The sequence below is a fragment of the Dasypus novemcinctus genome, chromosome 1 (genome assembly GCF_030445035.2).
Source record: "Dasypus novemcinctus isolate mDasNov1 chromosome 1, mDasNov1.1.hap2, whole genome shotgun sequence".
NCBI classification, from domain to species: domain Eukaryota; kingdom Metazoa; phylum Chordata; class Mammalia; order Cingulata; family Dasypodidae; genus Dasypus; species Dasypus novemcinctus.
In genome coordinates this window covers 101,796,125-101,821,298 of record NC_080673.1, presented here as the reverse complement: position 1 = coordinate 101,821,298, position 25,174 = coordinate 101,796,125, and the positions used below count along the sequence as shown (strand labels likewise).

Below are 25,174 nucleotides of genomic sequence, written 5' to 3'. Positions count from 1 at the left end.
TCTGGCTATATTGTGAAAAGGAGCAGAGGCCTAAGGCTGGGAGATCAGTTAAAAGAGTAATTCAGACATACAAGTGAGAAATGAAAGGGAATGGACCAGAACAGAGAGAAGAGCAAAGAAGTAAAGATTGAACTTTGGATCAGAGCAAGAGGAAAGCCCAAATGAACAACACAAAGAGAACCAACAGAGGGTTATGTGTTCAACAAGATTCAAGGAGAAGGGCTGGGTTACCAGCAAAGTCAAACTCCTTCAAGAAACTGGGAAAATAAAGGCCATAAGTCAGCAAATAGATGTTACAATAAAGACTGTATAGATGGCCTTGGAATATATTGTCTTGGCAACATCTGACAGTAGAGTTTTTCACAACCCACAATGTGAAAAAAAATCATATTTAATTGGAACTCTTTCTTTTCTATGGAAAGCAAATACTTCTAAACTAAGTATATATATTTTTTCTGACTTTAAATGCCTGAAAGTACTCAATGTATGCCTCTTCTGTATTTTATTCCACAGTCTGTCTTGAATTATCTTATACCTATAGTACAATATAAAACTATTGGAGGGCAAAGTACTGAGTTTTTTGTTTTCAAATCCCCTACAACGCCTAGCACAGAATATTGCTCATAGTAATATATATTCACATAGATATATGTTCAACATAACAGAAAATTTTGTTTGAAAATCTGTCAAAGATATCCATGCCAAGTCTAGAAAACCTGGCTGCTGAAATTGTATGACTAATAGAAGAGAGGCAAATTGCTCTATTATGAATATTAACAGCCATGTTAAAAGTTAATATGTGCTTTGAAGCCATACTCAACACACAAGCACTACAACTAGTTTCACTAGTTTTATCCCAAAGTAACTTTTAATCCATTTTAGCAACACTTGAATATTTAGTCTGTGATATCTAATGTTGTTCTTATAGTTATTGCTTAAAATGTTAAATCATCGATAAATGTATTCAGCCCAACAAATGTTCATTTAAAATCTTAAATTTGTGATAGTTATTTTGCTTATGCTTCTTGCTAAGGACACAAACATAATAAGCCAAGTTGGGGCTCACAATCTAATTGAAGAAGACAAATATACAAGGAAATAATTATAATATGGTGTGTGCAATGATGGAAGTATGCTGAAAGTTCAGATACAATACAGAGATGGAGAAATCACGGGAGGAGTGTCATAAATGCACTTCACAGATGTTTTGATTGAGAAAAATACATATGATAAATATTGAGAAAGAATCAGGAGAACATGGGCATTTACTGGATTGAGGAGAAGGAAAAGATGAAAAAGAGTAAGAAGTCTAGAATTTCTACCAACTTTCTAGCTTGGTTGATTGGATGGTGGAACAACCGATTAGTCCAGAAAATACAGGAGGAAGAACACATGTGGGGATAAGATTACAAGCTCCATTTTGAACATACTGTACTCAATGTGCTTGATGTGCCAATGGAACGTCCAAAAAGAAATGTCCAAGTAGAGAAATGGATATAAGAGCTTGGAGCCTAAGGACTAAGGTGGGGCTACAAAAAGTCGTAAGCATATAGGTTAAAACTGTAACACTATTGCCAAAAAAGCAAGAAAGCCCAAAAGAATCTGAAGAAAAACTGTAACAACAACAATAACACCTAAGGAATGGGTATACACAGAAAAACCAGTGAAAGAGAGAGAAAAAAGGTCAGATGCTGAAGAGAACCGGGAATCAGTTGCCTCATGAAAACAGAGAGGAAAGCTTTTGAAGGAAGAGAGCAATAAATGGGGTCATCCACAGAAAGATCAGCACATGTAAAAGCTAAAATATTTCCACACAATTAACAAACTGGTGATCTCTATATGCCCCACTACCAGAATAAGAAAAGATTGACTTTATAGAAATTATTATATTAAAATCTTAATTTTGCTTGGCAGAGGATTTCTAGCTGTATTCGTACAAGTCCTGGGGATCCAGGCAGAACACAAAGGTGATGTAAAACATATTTGAACAAAAGCATAGTTGCTAAAGAAGTTTGACCATCATTACCCTATGACACAAAACACCATAAGCAATTATTATAAGATTAAACAAGGCTTTTCTTGTTTCAGGATTTTGGCTAAGGCCAAAATTCTGAGATTATCTTTGCATAACTTACTGAAAAGTGATCCAAAAACTTGCCCTGCCATTATGACCATTGCCTACCTCCAGGCTGTTTAAGAGAAGAGTAGGTTCACTGAAAGGAGAAAGTAAGGATTTCTTTGGAAAAAAGTCAGTGCCCTTTCCCTTCCCTCTATGAGGAGCAGCAGGGCTGCCTTCACCTACACCTGCAGAGTTTTCCAGAGAACATTTGTAGAGAGTAGATCTGCAGAGAGGGAAATGGAGACCTCTCTGACTGGTAGGGTCCTTGCCTTGGCTGTTCTGGGTCTGCCCTATGCTGATTCTGCAGTGGAGAATGGGGAGACTGTTCCTGGGGTGAACTTGTCCTGTATGGAGGACACAGAAACTCTCTCCCAAAATCTAAAGACAAGAGTCTGGCTGGAGCTGGCTGGAGCTGCCAGTGTCAGAGGAGCCAAGGGTAGGATTAAACTGCTCTGCCATGGAAAACAGGGCAAAGGGTCTTATTCCCATAGGCTACAGCATACATTCAGGAAGGAAGCTGGCCTAGAACTATCTTGAAAAGATCCAACTCAATAGGACCAAGTACTATAACAGGGCAATCCAGTTGAAAGAGACAAGATGAGATTTTACTTTGGTCCTGGAGGAAGAGGAAGAGATTGAAAACTTATCTGAGAGGTACATTATCCATGACAGTGAACCGTGTCAGAGATCTCAGCTGGGGTCTCTGAAGAATCACAAAAGTACCCCAAGGTACAAAGTGCCAGCATTCTTCTCTGCCTCACAGAATTAAATTAAACTAAACTCAATTAAAATACCATGAAGCCAGTAATCCTTTGTGTATCCTCTAGCACCTCTCATCCTTCCACCCCAACTCTGGAGGAGCTAGAAGCAGTGAGTACAGAAGAAAGAGTAGAAGAATAAGGTAGAGGAAAAGAAACAGATCACATCCCCCCTTCTTTTATACTGTAGAAGCCAGATGAAACCTTATGGAGAAAATGAAATGGAAGTTATAAATTGAGAGCTAATAGTTTTATAGCACTAACTATGTGTATTAGTCAGTCAAAGGGGTGCTGATGCAAAATATCAACCAGAAATCAGTTGGTTTTTATAAAGGCTATTTATTTGAAGTAGGAGCTTACAGATACTAGGCCATAAAGCATAAGTTACTTTCCACACCATAGTCTATCATGTGTTGGAGTAAGATGGCTGCCGACATCTGCCAGGGTTCAAGCTTCCTGGGATCCTCTCTTTCAGTGTCTTGCTTCTTCCTGGGTTCAGGGTTCCTCTCTTCCCAGGGCTTGTTTCTTCCGGGGCTCAGGACTCCTCTCTTCCCGGAGCTTGCTTCTGTTTCCTCTGTGAGCTTACTTCCCAGTGCTCTAGCTTAAGGCTTCAGCATAAAACTCCATCATCAAAACTCCAACATCAAAAACCTTCAATTCTGTCCTTTGCCAAGACTTTTATCTGTGAGTCCCCACCCCTTGGTGGATGGGGACTCAACACCCTAATGGCATGGCCCAATCAAAGCCCTAATCATAACTTAATCATGCCCATGTACAGACTAGATTACAAACATAATCCAATATCTGTTTTTGAAATTCATAACCATATCAAACTGCTACATCATGCTAATATAAAATTTTGGCATTCTTGAGGGAGAATTTTGGGCACAAAAAAGACCATTTGCTTATTATTTTTAAATTAATTTTTAAATGAAAAATTCTAAGTTTTTTATTTTCCTTAACTTTCAAAATTTAGCTTATTAAATTTAACTTATAAATATAGTAAATTTTAATAATCAATGCCAAGAACATCTTTAATGAGTTTTTGGTCCCATTAGTTCATAAAAGAGACCAAATTAGTTAGTTAGTTTAATTAACTAAAAAACTGTTTAATTAAATATGCTTAAAATTTTAAATGACAATTACTCATTAAATATCATTTTCTTTTTAAATATTTCACATTGCTATCAAGCAAATTCCTTAAGGATGTAAATAACTCCAGTAATTTTTTTTCCCCTGGGCAAGCAAATAAAGGGTTTAATGAGAAAAGGAAGTGAGAATACACACCTGAGACTTGGGTGCAGGCATACTCAAGGCAAATGCTCACAAATAAAATAAACTTTAAATATGGTGAAACACATTATTTAAAACACTCATACTGTTTATCAACTTAATATTTTCATACCTTTCTACTTTATATCAGAAGTATAAAATCACTTTATATACATTTTAAGTTGGAATATCAATGCTAGCCTGTTAGATATTCTAATATACCAAATTAGCTTAAATATTCTATACATTTTTAATACACTGGTTTTTATTAAACTTAACCTGTGAGTACAAATACTATGTATTTTTGTTATTTCATCACTTCTATCTTTAATTCTAAACTTTCCCAAAGTTAAAGGCCATTCATCCATTTAATGTGAGTTTGTACATTAATCAGAGATCAGGCAGGGATGTGAGATTTGAATCTTTACCTGACACTTGCTGAGAAGGAGGCCTCTATTTATAATCACTGTAGTAATAGAAACTTGATGCCCTGTAGGAAGAGCTGGTTTTTCTTTTGCTCAAGACTCCATTACCTAATTCTTCAGTATACTCAAGGAAGTTAATGAAATCCTTCAAAGATTGTAGCCAAACTTCTTCACTGATGGATTGAATTTTGTATTTCCCTGACTAACTTTAATTCATTTAATGTAGTCCCATGTGACTCTAAAGCCACTTTAATGTTATTTCCTTTGACTCTTCACATTTTTATATAATACTTTTCTGGTTCTATTATATATATATAGATATAGTATATTCATATCTCTCTATATATATTTTAAACACACATTTCGTTATATAAAGAAGGTAGCAGATCCAGTGGCCACCATCTTCACAGAGAGAGAAAAAGAGGTGTAATATGGGGGCAACTTCAGGAATTGTCCTGGATGATATTGCAATGACAGATACAGGCCATTATATATCCTGCCATAACCTACAGAACTGAGTGGAAGAGAGTGAAACTACAATGTAAACTCTAATCCATACTAAGTGACAATGCTCAAAAATGTGTTCATCAATTGCAATGAATGTACCAGACTAATGAAAGAGGTTGTTAATGTGGGGAAAAGTGGGGGGTATGGGGGAGTGGGGCATATGGGAAGCCCTTATATTTTTTGATATAACATTTTATGTACTCTAAATAAAAAATATATTTTAAAAAAAGAAGGCAGCAGAGAAAATAGGGTTTTCCTATTGATTGCTTTGCATTTGGCAGGCAATTTTTCACTATGTACCTGGGCCAATCGCTAATCCAATCCAAGTGTTTAAGATATTGTGATAAAAAGATATGATGCTGTCTTCAAGAATTTTATTCTCATTTCTTTTAGAACCAGTTATTTTCAATGAAGTTCTAAGTATTAGACTAAATAAAAGCTTCAAAATTGACTGTTTTTCATTCATTCAATAATAATCATTGAGCCTGTACTCTATACCAGGAACTGTTTTACACACTGGGAATAGAATAGGAAACAAAATAGACAAAACTGCTCTCATGAAAGCTACATTCTTTTTTTTTTCTTTTTTTTTTTAAATTATCTTTTTAAATGGATCACACGAAATGTTACATTAAAAAACATGAGGTTTCCATATATTCCACTCCCCACCCCCATCCCCAACATTTTTTATTGTATTTTTTAAAGATACATAGATCACAAAAAATGTTACGTTTAAAAATATAAGAGGTTCCCATATACCCCGCACACCCCCACCCCCCACTCCTCCCACATCAACAACCTCTTTCATCATTGTGGCACATTCATTGCATTTGGTGAATACATTTTGGAGCACTGCTGCACCACGTGGATAATAGTTTACACTGCAGTTTACACTCTCTCCCAGTACAATCAGTGGGCTACGGCAGGATATATAATGTCCAGCATCAGTCCCTGCATTATCATTTAGGTCAACTCCAAGTCCCAAAAATGTCCCCTTCTTCCCTTTCCCTGCCCTCAGCAACTACCGTGGCCACTTTCTCCACATCAGTCATGAAAGCTACATTCTAGTGAAGCTCAGACCAGAACAAACAGATAAAATATGACAGGTGACAAACATTGTGAGAATAATAAAAGAGCATAGGAAGCAGCAAGGGGGTACATTTCAGAAAGGATTGTCAAGCCTTCTTTTATCTTATCTGAGTGGACAGAAGAAGGGAATGGACTGATGATACCAGAGGTAGACTTGGAAGGATTGGCAGGTGTGATAAATACCTCTTCCTGCCTCCCATTCCTCACTCCAACAGCATTTTACTTTTTCGCGGTACAAAAGAAGAGCCAGTCTACCTATTTTAGGAGGAGGCTTTATTATATTGAGGCTTTCTGGATGCTTTCAAAAATCTAAATCTGACATTCATGAAGAATATTAGCACAATCCCTCTCAGTCATTATTAAGAATTCAGAAGCGAGTCTGTCTGGAATAGAGGACCAATTTACTCCACTTGGCTTCCAGACAAAGATCAAAGATGTGGGCCTGGTTTGGAGGCTGATAAAATGGGAGAACTTTTTAAGGAAGCTTGTGTTGCAAAAAACATGAGCTGCACTGACTTTCAAAGGTTGTCCACCTATCACTGTTTCATACAATTTGAAATACAATTATTGTTGGGAAATTGCTGGTACCTTGAAGAAAACCTGACAAACACCCAATCTATTTTGGCTTTTTTCCTTATTCAGGCTTGAATAACATTCCTATCTGTACTGTGAATGATGACGAGAACTCATTCAGAACACTCTGGAGTGTCGACCAGTTGAACCATATAGAGAATGATGAGGCACCACTTGCCAAATGCAGTAACCTGCCCAGCACTGCAGCCTTGGAGAGCCCTGTCAGAGGAGCCTCACCTGCCCTCAACACTGCGAACGTGCCCCCACGGCCTCATTCTGGTGAGTCTCTCTCAACTGGCAAACATTTCCTCAGGCCTCCTCCAAACCACCAATTGCTTATACAGCTGCCGTGATTCTTAAAGTAATCATAAAAACTCTGCACTGTGAAATAGGTTACTCATTACAAAACTACAATCTGAAAATTACCTTTCCAAGAGTCCCTTGCATGTAAAGTTCTACACAGGAATTAGGTGTGCCATCAGGTATGATTTCTATGGCAGATGTGAGACTAAGGTCATCTTCTTCAATTGCTTTCTGCTATCAAGTACAACTGTGCAGACATGACATCTTCCTGCTACAACATACCAGTGTCCAGATTCTGGGCTTAGAGGTGTTAAAAGGCAAAGTCAGCAGCTGTGATGGCTTTCTGATTGCAGTAGGATTACAGTACCTAATCTCTAGCTTCACGGATGTTGACAGCAATTGAAATGGCAGTGGCAACCTGACTGCCCTTCCTCCTGATTGTGGTAAATGCTGTGGCCCTCTTGGTGGGCCAGTTCCCAGGTGCTATTCTGGAAATCATTTGTGAAGGTCAAGACTAGAGTTTCCTACTCCATCCCTTCTAAAGATATCACAAGTACATAATTCCCTGTATTGTTTATCTCTCTGCTTAAAATTGCTAGAGAACTTTTTGCTTCCTACAAATGAATACTAACTTACTACCCATAACTTTTTCTCACTACTTGGTGAGAGGTATCTGTATACATGCTGTTTTTCTTTTTTCAGCTAGAGCTAATGAATTCAGTTACTCTGGGATATATGCACAAAATATTTCCACTTTTTAAAAACTTGTGCTAACAATGGCTTCAGTGAGAGAGAGAGAGCATCACTAACATAGAGTAAATCTTCAAGTTAGAGTAAAGGGAATTAAACAAAACTTTAATGGTGTCAGGGTAATTTAAAGGGATTTAGGTAGGTGATTATGAATGAATTAGGTAGGGTTGGCAGGCTGATGGAACAAGACAGAAAATTATAACTCAGCACACATCTCCTTCTGTCTACAGGGCAAACAACACACATAGAATCTCTTTAATGAGAGTAAGTGAAAGTCATACAGATAGGGAACAGAAAAATATGTCTTATACTGAAATGTGTACTTTTAAAAATCAGTTTTTTAATCACATAAAAAAACAATTGGAGTGTTTCTTTATATCATTTTCTTGGGCATAGAATTAGTTTCATGATATAAATATGTTTTGCTGATGTTATTATAAGGCAATTACAATTTTCCTCATCTTTATAAATACATCCCTAAATTGACCTTAATTTAAGTTTAGATGTATTCTCATCTATTTCAGCAAGTGACATATATGTCATGTAACAGCGAGGTTTTTTTCTTTTGTTTGAGCTAAGTGTTTTTCCTCATTTTCATTTCAGAGCCCTGTAGAAATATCAAGGAGTGCTTCAAAACTTCCAGCGAGAATCCCTTAGTAATTAAAAAGGTAAAGAAACAGTTATTTAAAGCTACCTATTTAGTTTAATTTTATAATTTCCTCTCCTTTTTTCATGTTCCACGATATTTTTATAGCTTTATTAAGATATAATATAATACAAATTGCACATATTTAAAGTTTACAAGTTGATGGATTTTGGCCTACACACACACACACACACACGCACCAAAAAACATACACAGGAAATCATCACCAAAATCAACATAATGAACATATCTATCTCCCCAAAATGTTCTCATGACCCTTTGTAATCTCTTTCTCTCCAGCATCTGGCCTCCCCACAGCCAAATAATTATCTGCTGTCACTCAAAATTAGCATACACTTTTCATAATTTTACATAAATAAGATCGTACAGTGAGTTCTCTTTTTTATCACGTTTCCTTTAACTTAGCATAATTTTCTTGAAAGTCATCAGTGCTGTGTCTATGAAAAGTTCATTCCTGGGGAGCAGATGTGGCTCAAGCAGTTGAGTTCCCACCTCCCACATGGGAATTCATTACTTTTTATTGTTATATAGTATTCAATTGTACGATTTGTTCATCCATTCACTTGTTGATGGACATTTGGGTTGTTTCCAATTTTTGACAAATAAATCTGATATGAGAATTTGTGCACAAAACTTTTTATAAATATATATATATTCCTTTCTCTTGGAGTATAATGGCTGGGTCTTATAGTAGGTATATATTTAACTTTTTAAGAAACTGACAAACTCATTTCCAAAGTGGTTTTACCAGCTGACATCTCCCCACCCCTACTCCAGTTAAGAAAACATTTCCCTTTACTCCTCAACCTCCCAAAACTCAATATGGTCAGTCTTTTTAATTTTAGTCAGTCTCTATATATTCTAGTTATTTGTCACATATACATTTTGCAAATATTTTCTTCCAGTCTGAAACTTGTCCTTTTCTGGTAAGAGTATCTTTTGAAGAACCAAAATTTATGATTTTTATAAAGTCCAATTTTTTTTATTTTTAATTTTATAGTTTCAAATATTCATGCTATTTATTCCTCTATCCCACATTATTGCAATGGAGAACCTCCAATGAATGTTAAGTAATGAGAGCAGATATCTTTGAATTTCACAATTAAGTATGATGTTAGCTTACTTTATTAATGGATGCCCTTCTTATAGTTGAGGAGGTTTCCTTTCATTCCTAGTGTGCTGAAAATTTTTACCAGAAATGGGGTTGGATTTTGCCAAATACTTATTATTCATCTATTGAGATGATCAAACAATTTTTCATTCAAATTGATAAAATATTGTTTAGCATTATTGTGTATAGGTTCATAAAGTATATTCGTTTATAGTTTTCTTTTCCTGTAATGTCTTTTTCTGTTTGGCATCACCATTATCCTGATTTCATAGAATAAGTTGGGAATGCCTTTTTAATATTCTGGAGGAGTTCATATAGAATCAGTATTATTTCTTCCTTAAATGTTCAGTAAACTTCTTCGATGAAGCCATACGGGCCTGGAGTTTTCTTTGAATGAAGGCTTTTAACTATTATTTCAATTTTTTTTTCCTCTCATACATATAGGCTATTCAGGTTATCTATTTTTTCTTTAGTTACCCTGAGTAGTTTCCCTACATTTTCTTCTAGTAGTTTTATGGTCCTGGCTTTTATATTTAGGTCTTTGATCCATTTTGAGTTGATTCTTGTACAGGAAGTGAGAAAGGGGTCCTCTTTCATTCTTATGGTTATGGCTATCCAGTTCTCCCAGGACCATTTGTTGAGGAGACTGTTTTATCCGCTTAACATGGCTTTGGTAGGTTAGTGAAAAATGAGTTGACCATAGCGGCTCACCTCTATTTATGGATTCTCAATTCAATTCCACTGATGGATATGTCTATCTTTATCCCAATACCATGCTGTTTTGACCACTGTAATTTTGTAATATGTTTCCAGATCAGGCAGTAAAATTCCTCCCACGTTGCTTTTCTTTTTAAGAATGCTTTTGGCTATTAGGGTGCACTTTCCCTTCCAAATGAATGTGGCAACTGCCTTTTCTATTTCTGTGAAGTAGGTGGTTGGAATTTTGATTGTTATTGCATTGAAGCTATAAATCAATTTGGGTAGGGTTGACATATTCACAATATTTAGTCTTCCAATCCATGAACACAGAATGTATTTCCATTAATTTAGGTCTTCACTGGTTACTTTTAGCATTTTATGTAGTTTTCTGCATATAATTCATGTACTTCGTTGGTTAAATTGATACCTAGTTATTTGAGTCTTTTTGATGCTCTTGCAAATGAATTTTCTCCCTGATTTCATCCTCAGATTGTTCAATATTTGTACACAGAATCATTACCGATTTTTGCATGTTGATCTTGTATCCTGCCACTTTGCTGATCTCATTTATTAACTCAAGTAGCTTTGTCATAGACATATCATGTCATCTGCAAATAGAGTTTTACATCCTTGTTTCCTACTTGGGTGAATTTCTTTCTTTTTTTCTTGTCTAATCATTCTAGCTAGAACTTTTAGCACAATGTTGAGTAACAATGATAAAGTGGGCATCCTTGTCTTATTCCCAACCTTAGAGGGACAGCATTCAACTTTTCTCCATTGAGTATGATGTTGGCTGTGGGTTTTTCATATATGCCTTCTATCACATTGAAGAATTATCCTCCTTATCCTATCTTTTGAAGTCTTTTTATCAAGAAAGGATGCTGGATTTTGTCGAATGCCTATTGTGCATCAATTAAGATGATCTTCTGGGTTTTCCCCTTCAATATGTTAATGTAGTGTATTACATTATTTGATTTTCTTATGTTGAAAATCAACATACAAAGAATAATTCCCATTTGGTCATGATGTATAAGTCTTTTTATATGCTGTTGGATTCTATTTGTAACTATTTTGTTTAGAATATTTGCATCTATGTTCATTAGAGAGATTTCTCTGTAATTTTCTTTTCTTGTAGTATCTTTATTGGCTTTGGTTATCAGGGTGATGTTGGCTTCATAAAATGTGCTGGGTAGTTTTCCTTCCTCTTCAACTTTTTGGAAGAGCTTAAACAGGATTGGTGTTAATTCTTCTCGAAATGCTTGGTAGAATTCACCTGTGAAGCTACCTGTGAAGCTATCTGGTCTTGGCCTTACTTTTTTGGGGAGATATTTTATGACAGATTCACTCTCTTTAAATGTGATTTGTTTGTTAAGTTCTGGTATTTCTTTTAGCATTAGTGTAGGTTTTCTGTGCATTTTTAGGAGTTTGTACATTTTATCTAGATTACCTAGTTTGTTGGCATACTTTCTCATAATAATCTCTTAACAATCCCTTTTTATTTCTGTGGGGCCAGTAGCAACTTTCCCCCTTACATTCCTATTTCGTTTATTATCATCATCTCTCATTTTTTCTTTGTTTGTTAGGTAGGGGTTTGTCAATTTTATTGATCTTCTCAAAGAACCAGTTTTGGTTTTGTTGATTTTCCCTATTGTTTTGTTATTGTTGTTGTTCTCAATTTCATTTATTTCTGCCCTAAACTTTATTATTTTTTACCTTCTGCCTGCTTGGGAATGGCTTGCTATGCTTTTTTCTAGTTTCTCCAGTTGTTCAGTTAGATCATTGATTTTAGCTCTTTCTTCTTTTTTCATATAGGCATTTAGGGCTATAAATTTCCCCCTCAGGACCACCTTTGCTCTATCCCATAAGTTTTGATAAGTTGAGTTCTCATTTCCATTTGTCTGAATATATTTACTAATTTCACTTACAATTTATTCTTTGACCCACTCATTATTTGGGACTGTGTTGTTCAGTCTCTACACATTTGTGAATTTACCTCTTTCCCATCTATTATTGATTTCCAGTGTCCTTCATTATGATCTGAGAAGGTGCTTTGTATAATTTCAATCTTTTTATATTTATTGAGACTTGCATTGTGATCTAACATATGGTCTGTGCTGGAGAAAGATCCATGAGCATTTGAGAAGAATGTATAATCCACTGAGTTTGGGTGCAAAGTTCTGTATATATTTGTTAGGTCTAGCTCATTTATCATATTGTACAAATTCTCTGTTCAATACGATAAATTATTGAGCTTGTTGAGCTTCTGTCTATTCTGTCTAATCATTCTATTTAATGATGAGACTGGTGTGTTGACGTCTCCAGTGATTATTGTAGAGATGTCTATTTCTCCCTTCAGTTTTTCCAGAGTTTGCCTCATGTATTTTGTGCCCCCTGGTAGGTGCATAGATATATATGACTGTAATTTCTTCCTAGGGGACTGTAACTCTTATTAATATATAATGCCCTTCTGTATCTCTTATAACTTTTTTGCATTTAAAGTCTATCTTGCTGATTTTAGTATAGTTACTCCTCTCTTTTTTGGTTATTGTTTGCATGGAGTATGTTTTTCTAACCTTTCCCTTTAGGCCAGTTTGTATCCCTGGATCTAAGGCAAGTCTCATCTAAGCACCAGTTCGATAGCTTGTGTTTCTTTTATCCATTCTATCAGCCTATATCTTTTGATTGGGGAATTTAATCCATTCATATTCAATGATATTACTGTAAATGTTTTATTATTTATCACTTTATACTTTGGTTTTCATATGCCATATCTTATTTTTATCTGTCTTTTTTTTTAAAGACATAATATGCATTGGATAATTTTAAGTATTTTTAATTTGTGCTTTCTCCTTTCTTTTTTTTTCTTTAATTTTTAAAGAAGATTTAGATTGCATAAATGTTACATCAAAAATATAAGGGATTCCCATATAACCCATCCCCTCCCCCTCCCACACTATACTCCATTAACATCTTTCATTAGTGTGGTACATTTGTTACAATTGATGTACACATATTGAAACACTGCTACTGACCACAGTCTTTAGTTTACATTATGGTTTATACTTTGCACTGCAAAATTTTATGGGTTTAGACAAAATGTATAATGGCTTGTATCTGTCATGCAGAACAATTTGTCTGTCTTTTTTACTCTTTTGGTTGGTTATCCTTTCTATTCTTTCTCCTATACTTTCCTCCAAGCCTCTCTTTCCTCTCTTGTTCTTTCAAGCTATAAGGCTTCCTTCAATATTTCCTGTAAGATGGATTCTTTTTTACAAACTCTCTTAGTTTCTATTTGTTTGTGAATATTTTAAGCTTATCTTCATATTTGATGGACAATTTTGTGGATAAACAATTCTTGATGGGCAGTTTTTCTCTTTCAGTTTCCTAATGTAAGTATTTATTAAGTCAGGAAGGTCATTAAGTTGTTCAAATCTCCTATAGCCTGATTTTCTGTCTACTTTTTCAATTATTGAGAGGTGCTGAAATCTATAATTGTGGATTTTTGTATATTGCTTTTCATTTCTATCAGTTTTTAATCATGTATTTTTTAAGCTTTTTTATTAAGAGTTTGTTAGTTCCTCTAGATGAAATGACCCTTTTATCACACTATCATCCTTACTGATAGTATTCGTTGCTTTAAAATTCATTTCACCATAGAACTTCAATTTTCCATTTCTTCTTTAATCAGTTTTGGTGACATATTCTTTCTCTAAAAATTATTCATTTCACTTAAAATTTAAATTTATTGACAAAGTGATTCATAATATCCTCATATTCTCTTTTCAGTATTTGTAGGATTTATAAGATATATCCTTTTCTTTTAATGTTTATTTACTTAATTTTTTTCTTTACTTATTCCTTGCCTCTCCCAGATGGTTCTCTCTTCTCTCTGTTCATTGTTTTGCTTGCCTTCTCCAGGAGGTACCGGGAAGCAAACCTGGGACCTCCTACATGAGAGGTGAGTGCCCAACTGCCTAAGCCACATCTGCTCCCCGCAGGCTGCAGCACTTCCTGGCTTGTGGCATCTGCTTGCAGTGGGGGTGGCGTCTGCTCATCTTTTTATAAGAGTCATCAGGACCTGAATCCAGGACCTCCCATGTGGTAGGCTGGCACCCGACTGGTTAAGCCACACCCACTTCCCAGATATATCCTTTTGCTTATCAATTTTTGTCATTTTTGTCTGTTTTTCTTGACCAGTTTCAACAGAACTTTATCAGTGTTATTAGCTGTATTAGTTAGCCAAAGGGGTGCTACTGCAAAATATCAGAAATTGGTTGGTTTTTATAAAGGGCATTTACTTAGAATAGGAACTTACAGATACCAGGCCATAAAGCATAAGTCACTTCCCCTAACCAAAGTCTATTTTCACATGTTGGAACAAGACAGCTGCCAACATCTGTGAGGGTTCAGATTTTCTGGGTTCCTCTGGGCTCAGTTCCTCTGTTTTCTCCACAAGATCAGCTGTAGACTATCAGGCTAATGGCTCTGTCTCTCTCCCTAGGGCTCCAACTTCAGCATCAAACTCCAACATTAAAACTCCAACATTAAAAGCCCCCAACTGTCTTTTGCCATGACTTTTATCTACAAGTTCCCTCCCACCAAGAGGTGGGTACTCAATGCCCTACTGACATAGGAGGTTTACTTGAGTACTTAATCCAGTATAATCTCATATGCCCAGAGGAAAAGACTAGTTTACAAACATAATCCAATATTCTTTTTGGAATTCATCAATAATATTAAACTGCTACATTAGTATTTCAAAGAACTAATTTTTTTGATACCTTATTGTATAGTTGTTTTCTATTTTGTTAAATTCTGCTCGTCTTTTTTCTCTTTCCATCCACAAACTTTATCTTATGGTTCTTTTTCTAACTTCATTTTTCTTTCTAATATATATGTTTTAAAGCCAGAAATTACCATCTGGGTATTGCTTTACCTGCTTCCACAAGTTTTGCTATGTAGCGTTTTCATTAGCATTAAGTTCAAAATATTTTCTATTTTCCACTACAATTTCTTCTTTGGTCTATGAGTCAATTGCTAGACTATATGTACCAAAAATTATTTATTGGGAGCCCTTGATAAAGTTGATTTCTTCCAAAGAGAAATTGTGCTTTTTTCTGACAGGAACCTGGAGGATCTACTAGCCTATACCAACTTAAACCAAGTTCAATTCTTTTTTTTTTTTTTCTTTTTTTTTTTTTATGATTTCTGCTGAAAGTTTTATTTTAGCAGATGTTTACTTGCAACATTTGACCTATGATTCATTTGGGACTTATTTTTGTGTATGGTTTGAGATAGGGATAAAGTGCTTTTATAAAATTTTGTATATCTAAGTAATTCACCACAGCTTAGTGAAATGATCATTCCTTCCCATTATACTAGAGTGTCATTTTTGTCATAAATCAAAGGACTATATATATATATATATATATATATATATATATATATATGTCTACTTCTGGACTCTGTTCTTTTCTATTGGTCTTTGTCCCTGTGCTAATACTACTGTGTCTTTTTTTTTTTTATTGACTTTGTAATAATATTACATTAAAATATATATATATATATATGAGGTCCCATTCATCCCCACCACCCCCACCCCACTTCTCCCCCCCCTCCAGCAACACTCATTCCCATCATCATGACACATCCATTGCATTTGGTAAGTACATCTTTGGGCACCTCTGCACCTCATGGTCAATGGTCCACATCATGGCCCATACTCTCCCCCATTCCATCCAGTGGGCCCTGTGAGGATTTACAATGTCCGGTGATTGCCCCTGAAGCACCATCCAGGGCAGCTCCATGTCCCAAAGACGCCTCCACCTCTCATCTTTTCCTGCCTTTCCCCATACCCATCAGCCACCATGTCCACTTTTCCCAATCCAATGCCACCTTTTCTATGTGGACATTGGATTGGTTGTGTCCATTGCACCTCTATGTCAAGAGGAGGCTCAGATTCCACATGGATGCTGGATGCAATCCTCCCACTTTCAGTTGTAATCACTCTAGGCTCCATGGTGTGGTGGTTGTCCTTCTTCAACTCCATCTTAGCTGAGTGTGGTGAGTCCAATAAATCAGATTGTAGGTGCTGGAGTCTGTTGAGGCTCAGGACCTGGCTATCACATTGTCAGTCCAGAGATTCAAATCCCCTAAATATATCTTAAACCCCAACACTAACTGCAACTCCAGCACATTAGCATGAAAGTCTTATGAAGAGAGATCCCATCTTGAGTCCAGATTCATCACACATAAACACCAGTTCCAAAGAGGGGCCATCTGACCTGGTAGTTAACCCCATCGGCCATGACCATAACTCCCATGGGTCTCTTTAGCCCTCAAAGGAACCGTTATCTGGGGGTTGTATCTGCTTTATCTGTCTCTCAGACTCTGCTCAGTTGTGCATAAGGGCAATCCTTCTGACAGCCTCCAGACTCTTTTTTAGAGACTCGTAGCCATATAAACTCATTTCTCCTTTCCATTTCCCCCTTACATTAGGTCAAACAGCATTTTAAAGTCATGTTATTTTATGTAGACAGGGATATTCTGCTGATCCGCATTGAACCTTCCGTATAAGGTCATTTTCCAGTTGCATCATCAGTTGGTAGTGGATAGTGGTCCCTCGGTGCCAGGGAGGCTCATCCCCGGGTGTCATGTCCCACGCTGGGGGGAAGGCATTGCATTTACATGCTGAGTTTGGCTTCAAGACTGGCCACATTTGAGTAACATGAAGGCTGACAGGAGGAAATTCCCAGGCACAATGCTGCTCTAGGCCTTGTTCTTATTTTAGGCTTATCAGCTCACAAGCATAGTCATTAGCATCAGGGGCTCACTGTTGAACCCTCACTCCCTCCCGGTCCCCGCCGCTGCACCTGGGAGACTGTCGCTTCTCCCCTAGGGACCACGACAGAGCACCACTGGCCAGGAACCCAGTACCCCCCCTGCTGTGGTTTTTGTTGCCACTATGAGTATATCCAAACATTACCATGCACCCTAGACATATGTTCTGTACAGCTCCCTGTCTGCCATATATCACCTGTCAATGTTATCCTATACCAGTATTCCTCCGTTGCCATTGTTGAACCACTCTGTGATCCAGAACTCCCTGAAATTTGAAGCCCAATATAATGTCAGGGTCCCTTACTAGGAAATGGCATATAGCGATGGGTTTAAAGGTTAGATAAAGAATACATGTTGACTTGGAAAAAATTCTACATCCTATCTTTTTCTTTTTTCTTTTTTTTTTCCCCCTAATTATTGAACTTCTCTTCACAGGAGCCCTAGACCACAGCAATGCATATATATAATATACAGCACTCCCATACATCCACCACAAAACCTTTTCCCTTCCACAGCGATACTCTTACACCCTATTCACATCATATTCACTTAACATGATGTACAGAGTCTGAGACAATAGCTTTCAAACAAGGTGACATCTGTGCTTACATTGTGGTGCATACTTTAGGATACACAGTTTTTTAAATTCTTAGTTATCCTATGTTTTACATTATGGTTTACATTATCAGTCTGTCATCTCCTATATGTTATGATGTAATATTACATGTTTTATATCCATCCTTGTGTACTCTCACAAAACTCCTCTCTTACCCTCCATTTACCTTGGTTCCACACATTTAACGTCCATTTTCCCTTCCACCTTGGTGCTCACAGTGACAGCCAACCTCCGTTTCCCGAGAAGCCACTTCCAGAGATAGATGGAATAGTGTTCAGGGCCTAACTTGCTCAACTGCCCCAATGCCCTGGGAGCCACCCTTTCTCTCGAGGGATACAGTTCCCTCTATTTGATGGCATTAGTCCTCCCCAGGATGTGGGTCCACCCCCACTCTCACTACTTGGGTTTCTACCCCATGGTGTCACCCACTCTGGCAGAATGAGCATTTAGACATTCCCCAGGAGCCCATCCAAGTTCAATTCTTGATCACAAACTGTATTTCTGCAAGTACTGTTATGCTTCCAGGTCACCTTCACCTTGAAAATGTAGCTTGTGAGTGGTCTTTATTTAGGTCTGAGCTTTGAGTCCTGTCTTTCACACTGTCAAAAGGAAAGTGCTCATGTTCCAGGATCAAATAATGTCCTCAGGGCAAAAATGGCTCTTGACCTTGATACATACATTACAGGTTTCTCTCTTCACTTTTTCCCTGGCAATTTTTATTCTTTGATACTATTTTCCTGGGCTGCTGCTCAGGCAATTACCATGAAGTGGGCTTAAACAATGTGAATTCGTTAGCTTATGGTTTTGAGGCTAAAAGAATGCCCAAATCAAGGAATTATCAAGGCAATACCTTCTTCCCAAAGACTGGCATTCTGGGGCTGCCTGCTGGTGATCCTTGGCTCCTCTGTCACATGGCAAGGCACATGGTGGCATCTGTTGGTCTATATCTTCTCTTTGAGGCTTCTTGTTCCTGTGGCTTTCTCTCCCTCTATCTGAATTTCATTCCACTTATACAGGCCTCCAGTAATAGAGTTAAGACTCATCCTCATTGGGCTTTAGCCACCAGGGCCTCTGCAATGCATTCTGGGGAAGCAGCAGCATCAGATCCAAGATGGCAACCAACAGGAGGCTGATGAAGGAGCATGAAGAATCCCACAATTGTGAAATGAAAAATTTCCATAACATCAGGTTGATATAGCTAATTTATTGACTTGGCAAGAGCTTATTGTTCCTGACAACCCTTCATATGGTAATAAGGCCTTCAGAATGAAAATCAACTTTCCAGCAGAGTCCCCATTCAAACCACTGAAGATCACATTTTTTTAAAGAGTTATTTATTTATTTCTCTCCCCTTCCCCACCCACTGCCCCAGTTGTCTGTTCTGTGCTATTTGCTGCATGTTCTTCTTTGTCCACTTCTGTTGTTGTCAGTGGCACGGGAATCTGTGTTTCTTTTTGTTGTGTCATCTCATTGTGTCATCTTGTTGTGTCAGCTCTCTGTGTGTGCAGCACCATTCTTGGGCAGGCTGCACTTTCTTTCGCACTGGGTGGCTCTCCCTACAGGGCGCACTCCTTGTGTGTGGGGCTCCCCTACGCGGGGACACACATGCGTGGCACTGTGTGGCAAGGCACTCCTTGCACACATCAGCACTGCACATGGACCAGCTCCACACGGGTGAAGGAGGCCTGAGTTTTGAACTGTGGACCTCCCATGTGGTAGACAGACGCTAACCACTGGGCCAAGTCTACTTCCCTGAAGATCACATTTACAACAAAGATCTACAACCTGAACATCCATGAAAAGGGACAGGTCTGTCTGCCAGTAATTAGTGCTGAAAACCAGGAGCCAGCCACCAGAACTGACCAAGTAATACAGTTCCTTATTGCACTGGTGAATGACCTTCCCTGGAGCAAGATCTAAGACTTCCATAACTCCTCTTGGACTTAAAGCAACCACAAGTTTTTTTTTAATTGCAAGCAGTATGTTTACTTCACAGAACAAGAAAGTTGCCTTTCTATTTCTTCTTACAACTAATCCAAAGAAGTAATTTAGTTTGCATCTCTAACTCTCCAGCTCTCTTGCTGTTTGTCAGAGCAAGGAAGCAGCAATTCACATCATGAAGTTTCTTCACAGACACAGCATAAAACCTCCCAGTTGTCTTTTCCCAGTCTTAAAAGAGAAATCTTCCCCAAGTCAACAGATAATCCCATGTATCATGAGTTGGTTGTTATCTGGGGCTACAGTATTTGTTTAAAGGTTATACATTAAAATTTTTTCAATTTATCTTGGTCTTTAGCCAGTAACTTAAAATGGTTTCACCAAATGTAACTAACACATATTCTTTGTCCTGTCTCTGCCTGCAATACTTGATAATAAGGATTTAAGGGTAGATTAAAACTTCCATGGATTTCTCTTATTAACTATAATATTTCTCATTCATATTACATTTAATATTATTAGAAATATAAGTGGATGAAAATTAATATTGATTATATTATACTTTTTATTTAGGAAGAAATTAAGGCAAAAATTCTTCCATCACCTCCAAAGGCATGTTCTAGGGCTGGTTCCTGTTTTTCAGAAGGGATGAATACCAAGAGTGGCATCCGAGAGAATACCGTTTGTATACCAAACTATTTGGATCAAGAAATAAAGGTAAGAGGAAGGATTACTAAATTTATAATTTGGGATCAGCATTAATATACAAAAAAGATCATATCATTAGTGTCCTCAAGACTCTTTTATGGTTCTCCATTGACAACTGAGTTGATTTAGAGTACTTAACCGTGAAGGCAGGGAGAGGGAAAAGGAGGTGTGATAAAGGGGCATTTTTGGGACTTGGACTTGTCCTGAATGACATTGCAGGGACAGATGCAGGACATTATGCATCCTGTCATAACCCACTGAATGGACTGGGAGAGAGCATAAACTACAATATAAACTATAATCCATGCTGTGTAGCAGTGCTCCAAAATGTATTCATCAATTGCAATGAATGTACTACACTAATGAAAGAAGGTGTTGATGTGGGAAAAGTGGGAGGTGTGGGGAGTGTGGCATATGGGAACTTCCTTTATTTTTTAATGTAACATTTTGTGTGATGACTATGCATCTTTTTAAAAATATATTTTTTATCTATTTTTAAAAGTACTTAGCCTGAAATCTAATGTCTAACATTATTTTAAATTCTAGTCTTACTTCTCCCTAGAATCCTGTCACTCTCACATAAACACAACCTATGGTTTAGACATAATGAAAATCTTGGCATTTGCCAAACAAACCTAGCCCTATTCTTCCCATGTATTTATCATCTTCCTAATGCTGGAGAGACATTATCTTATCTCAAGCCATTTCCTTCACATATTTTAAAGCAGACATTGCTCCAATCAACATTTACCTTTCCCTCTTATCTATGGAAACTGTTTCCTCAGGCCTTATCTACCTGGAATTATAAACTGGGTCATATTAATAGTAATTGTCACATCAGCCTACTGGAAGGTTCTCCTCAGTGACAGTTATTTCTGAGAATGACATATAATTAATAATAAATCAATCTGCTTTCATTTGTCATCTGCCTTTTTCTTTCTGCTCTGGATCCGTTTGGAACCTCCACAATGCCCTAAAGTAAGACCCACTGCAATGAACTAAGGCTTAAAATGTTGTAATGCTACTCTAAGAGCAGTTATAAATAGTAGGTATCTGTAATAGCAACTAGAAGTAACAGAACAGGTTGGAAGGATGGTTATTGAATAATTCTGACAAGGATTTGTTTTAAAAGTAAAGCATAACAATAAAATTAAGTATAATAATGTATGATAATTGGGAAGTGGATTTGGCTCAACAGATAAGAGGGTCTGCCTACCACATGGGAGGTCCAGGGTTCAAACCCAGGGCCTACTGACCCGTGTGGTGAGCTGGCTCACATGCAGTGCTGATGTGTGCAAGGAGTGCTGTGCCACACAGGGGTGTCCCCCTTGTAGATGAGCCCCACACACAAGGAGTGCACCCCATATGAAGAGCTGCCCCATGCAAAAAATGTGCAACCAGGAGAGCTAACGCAGCAAGGTGATGCAACAAAGAAGAGATACAGATTTCTGGTGCTGCTGCCAAGAATACAAGCAGACACGGAAGAACAGACAGCAAATGGACACAGAGAGCAGACAAAGGGGTGGGGTAAGGGAAGGGGACAGAAATTTTAAAAAATAAATCTTGAAAAAAATAATGTATGATAATGAATAAAATTTGGAGAGAGAATAAAAAGATGGAGAAGGGAGAAAATCTACAAACTTGACTTGTGTTTATACATAGTATCCTGATTATACTAGCTAACTTTATATTGTACAGTGTCCTGAGAACCACTATCCACCTCCCCTGCTATATTCTAGCCACACTGATATTTCTAAAATTTTGGCATTCCCACCTTGGAGACTTTCCACTAACAATTTCCACTACTAAGAATGCTCTTCCCGCCTCTCTGACACCAAGGATTACTACCAAGTTCCGGCTGGTGATGCAACTGGAAAAAGACTTTGAATAAAAGGGGGAAATGGTAAAGACAAATGAGTTTATATGGCTAAGAGACTTCAAAATGAGTCAGGAGGTCATCAGAGAGGCTGTGCTTATGCATATCTCAGCAGGATATCTTAGACAGCCAAAGTAGATACTATCCCAGGTAGTGGTGCTCCTGAGGACTCTGGATACACCGAGGTCCTAGGATCATGAAAGATGGCTCTAGAGTTTGGTGCCTTGCTAGTGGGCCCTACTTTGGAGTTTGTGTTCCCTAGTGTGGTGGAGTTGGACTCAGATGTGACTTCTTTACATGTCTCTTCTGTCCCTTTTATTGAACCTGTGGTTGGCACTGGGATTAGTGGGTGTTATGTCGAGGAGACTTGAATCCCTTGGCTGGCCATTGGCCAGTGGGCCCTGAGCCTCAGCAGAGTTGCAACACCTACTCTCCAGTTCATTGGACTCACCCAGGACAGCTAACAGGGAGGTGAGGATGGACAACCACGACACCAAGGAACTGAGAGAGTCTACAACTGCAAGCAAGAGAGTCCCATCCATCAGCCATGTGGAATAAAGCCCCTTCTAAATTAAGAGATGGAATGGGCATGGAATGGCAGAGATTGAGATTGATAGACTGGATAAGAACTTTTAACGAAGGCCATTATAGAAGACTCTCTAAATGTCTGAGGTAGTCAGTAAATGAAAATATTTTTAATTGTTTAATTTAACAATGATGTGCAGAATATCTGAGAACTCCTGCATTGGAAATATTAAGTAAACAGTCAACAATCTAGTGTCTCTTTTGGGCATTCAGTCCCATACCTTATATTTTCAATTTTAAAAATAAGTTTGAACAAACGTAGAGATAGAAGTCTCCTATTCCAGGACTGCTTGGCAAAACCAGCCTTTTTTTTCTTTTTTTAAGGAATCTTTATTGTTTCATTCTTTTGTTTTATTGTTTTTTCATTTTTTCTTCATTTTCTTTTAAATGTTACATTCAAAAAATATGAGGTCCCCATATAATCCCTACCCCAACCCACCCATGCCACCCCTCCCACATCAACAAACTCTTCCATTATTGTGGCATATCCACTGCACCTGGCAAATACATTCTGGAGCACTGCTGCACCACATGGACAGTGGTCCACATCATAGTCCACACTCTCCCCTAGTCCAGCCAGTGAGCCATGACAGGACACACAACGTCCAGCATCCGTCCCTGCAGCACCATCTAGGACAACTCCAAATCCTGAAAATGCCCCCACACCATATCTCTTCTCTCTCCCGACCATCAGCCACCGTGGCCACCCTCTCCACATTACTACTACAATTACTTCCCTTACTAATCACAATATTTCCCCAGCAGAATACCAGTAAGTCCACTCTAATCCATACTCTATTCCTCCATCTTGTGGCCCTGGGATGGCTATGTCCAGTCCCCCTTTACATCAAGAGGGGGTTTAGATTCCACATGGATGATGGATGCAATTCTCCTGCTTGCAACTGTAGGCACTCTTGGCTCCCTGGTGTGGTGGTTGACCCTCTTCACCTCCCTGTCAGCTGGCCAGGGTAAGTCCAAGAAACCAGAGGGTAGGAGCTGCAAGTCTGCTGAGGCCCAGGGCTTGGTCGTCACATGGACAGTTCAGAGATTCAGGTCTCCTGAGTATACACCAACGCAAACGCCAACCACAGGTCTGGTAAAAGTAACAGAAGAGGCATGTGTAGAAAGATTATATCTGAGTCCAACTCCATCACATTCAGGAACACAAACTCCAAAGTAGGGCCAACTGACATGGCCCTGAACTCCAGAGCCATCTGCCTTGACCATAGAACCTGTGGGTCACTGCAACCCTCAGAAGAACCAGCACCTGGGTTTCCATCAACCTTGGCTGTCTCTGGTAAAACCAGTTTTTTTTTTACCAGAGAAGACAGTTTCTTATATCTCTAGTTCACAGCCACTCCACTATGGCTCATATCTCTATTCTAGGCACTGGTTTGGGTAGTGTTGTCTTTTGGTATACAGTGGTTCAACACCATCAACTAATTCCCCCTATAATAAACAGTGACCACTCATTGCAGAGATTCAGAATCATTAAATCTTGTCAGACCTGACCTCATGACTTGGGAGAGGAAATATATTTTAAGAGGTACTGAACCATGTTCTTTGCACACTCCCTTTCAAGCCATAACACACACACACACACACACACACACATACAAACCAAGGCTTGTGTCTTTGACTCTGACTCATAATCCATTCGGTCCAGACTAGGGAGCTTCCTCCTACCGTTAGCAAGTGAAAAAGCTCCATTGCCCACTCTGACTGAGCACATGCCACATCTTTTAAAATTGGTACTCACCCATAGAGACACTTTTCATTCTAGGATAATGATTTGACCACTAGTTTTTTGCCAGTTTTATAACTGTACTTCTCCCTTATCAAGTCCGTTTCCCAGAAAAGCCAGTGAAATTGGCACTAGTTTGCTAATCCACTAGCACAGCCTCCTTATAATAAAATCACCTTTCATAAAGTAAATGGATACTCTTAAAGGAAACTCTATTGCACTCACAAGGAAAAGCTTTATTTAGAGACCTCTTTTTCTACCTAGGCTTTTCCTTCCCTTAAAATATTGGTTGATCAATAATCCTAGTAACTGAAGTCCCATACCTGATTACATCACCAGAGTGAGAGCCTACTGATATCATGTGTGGGTATTTTGGTTTAATTTCTATGACAGCCATCTCTATTACCTTAGCACAGCTGACCAGTTCAGGGAAGCACCCTGCCACTGTGCATTTTCACTGAAAAAAACTACTTATTTAAAGACTGTATATTATGAAAATATCCTTTTCATTCAGGAATGGGTTTACTGAGTAGTTTTGGGGTAATAATCAGCAAGTTGGGTTGTGAGACACACTTGGAAATGTGCTTTGGAATT

At 38.0% G+C, this 25,174-nt stretch overlaps 1 protein-coding gene across 2 annotated transcripts in view; it reads left to right on the top strand.

The window, feature by feature from the left end:
- C1H4orf17 (chromosome 1 C4orf17 homolog) overlaps positions 1–25,174 on the top strand; it is a 41,223-nt gene that overhangs the window by 8,680 nt on the left and 7,369 nt on the right. For both annotated transcript variants that reach the window (XM_058294953.1, XM_058294954.1), the window contains exons 3-5: positions 6,813–7,022; positions 8,400–8,464; positions 20,241–20,384. In XM_058294953.1, the coding sequence (XP_058150936.1) occupies positions 6,813–7,022; positions 8,400–8,464; positions 20,241–20,384 (419 nt within the window). The remainder of the gene's footprint in view (positions 1–6,812; positions 7,023–8,399; positions 8,465–20,240; positions 20,385–25,174) is intronic.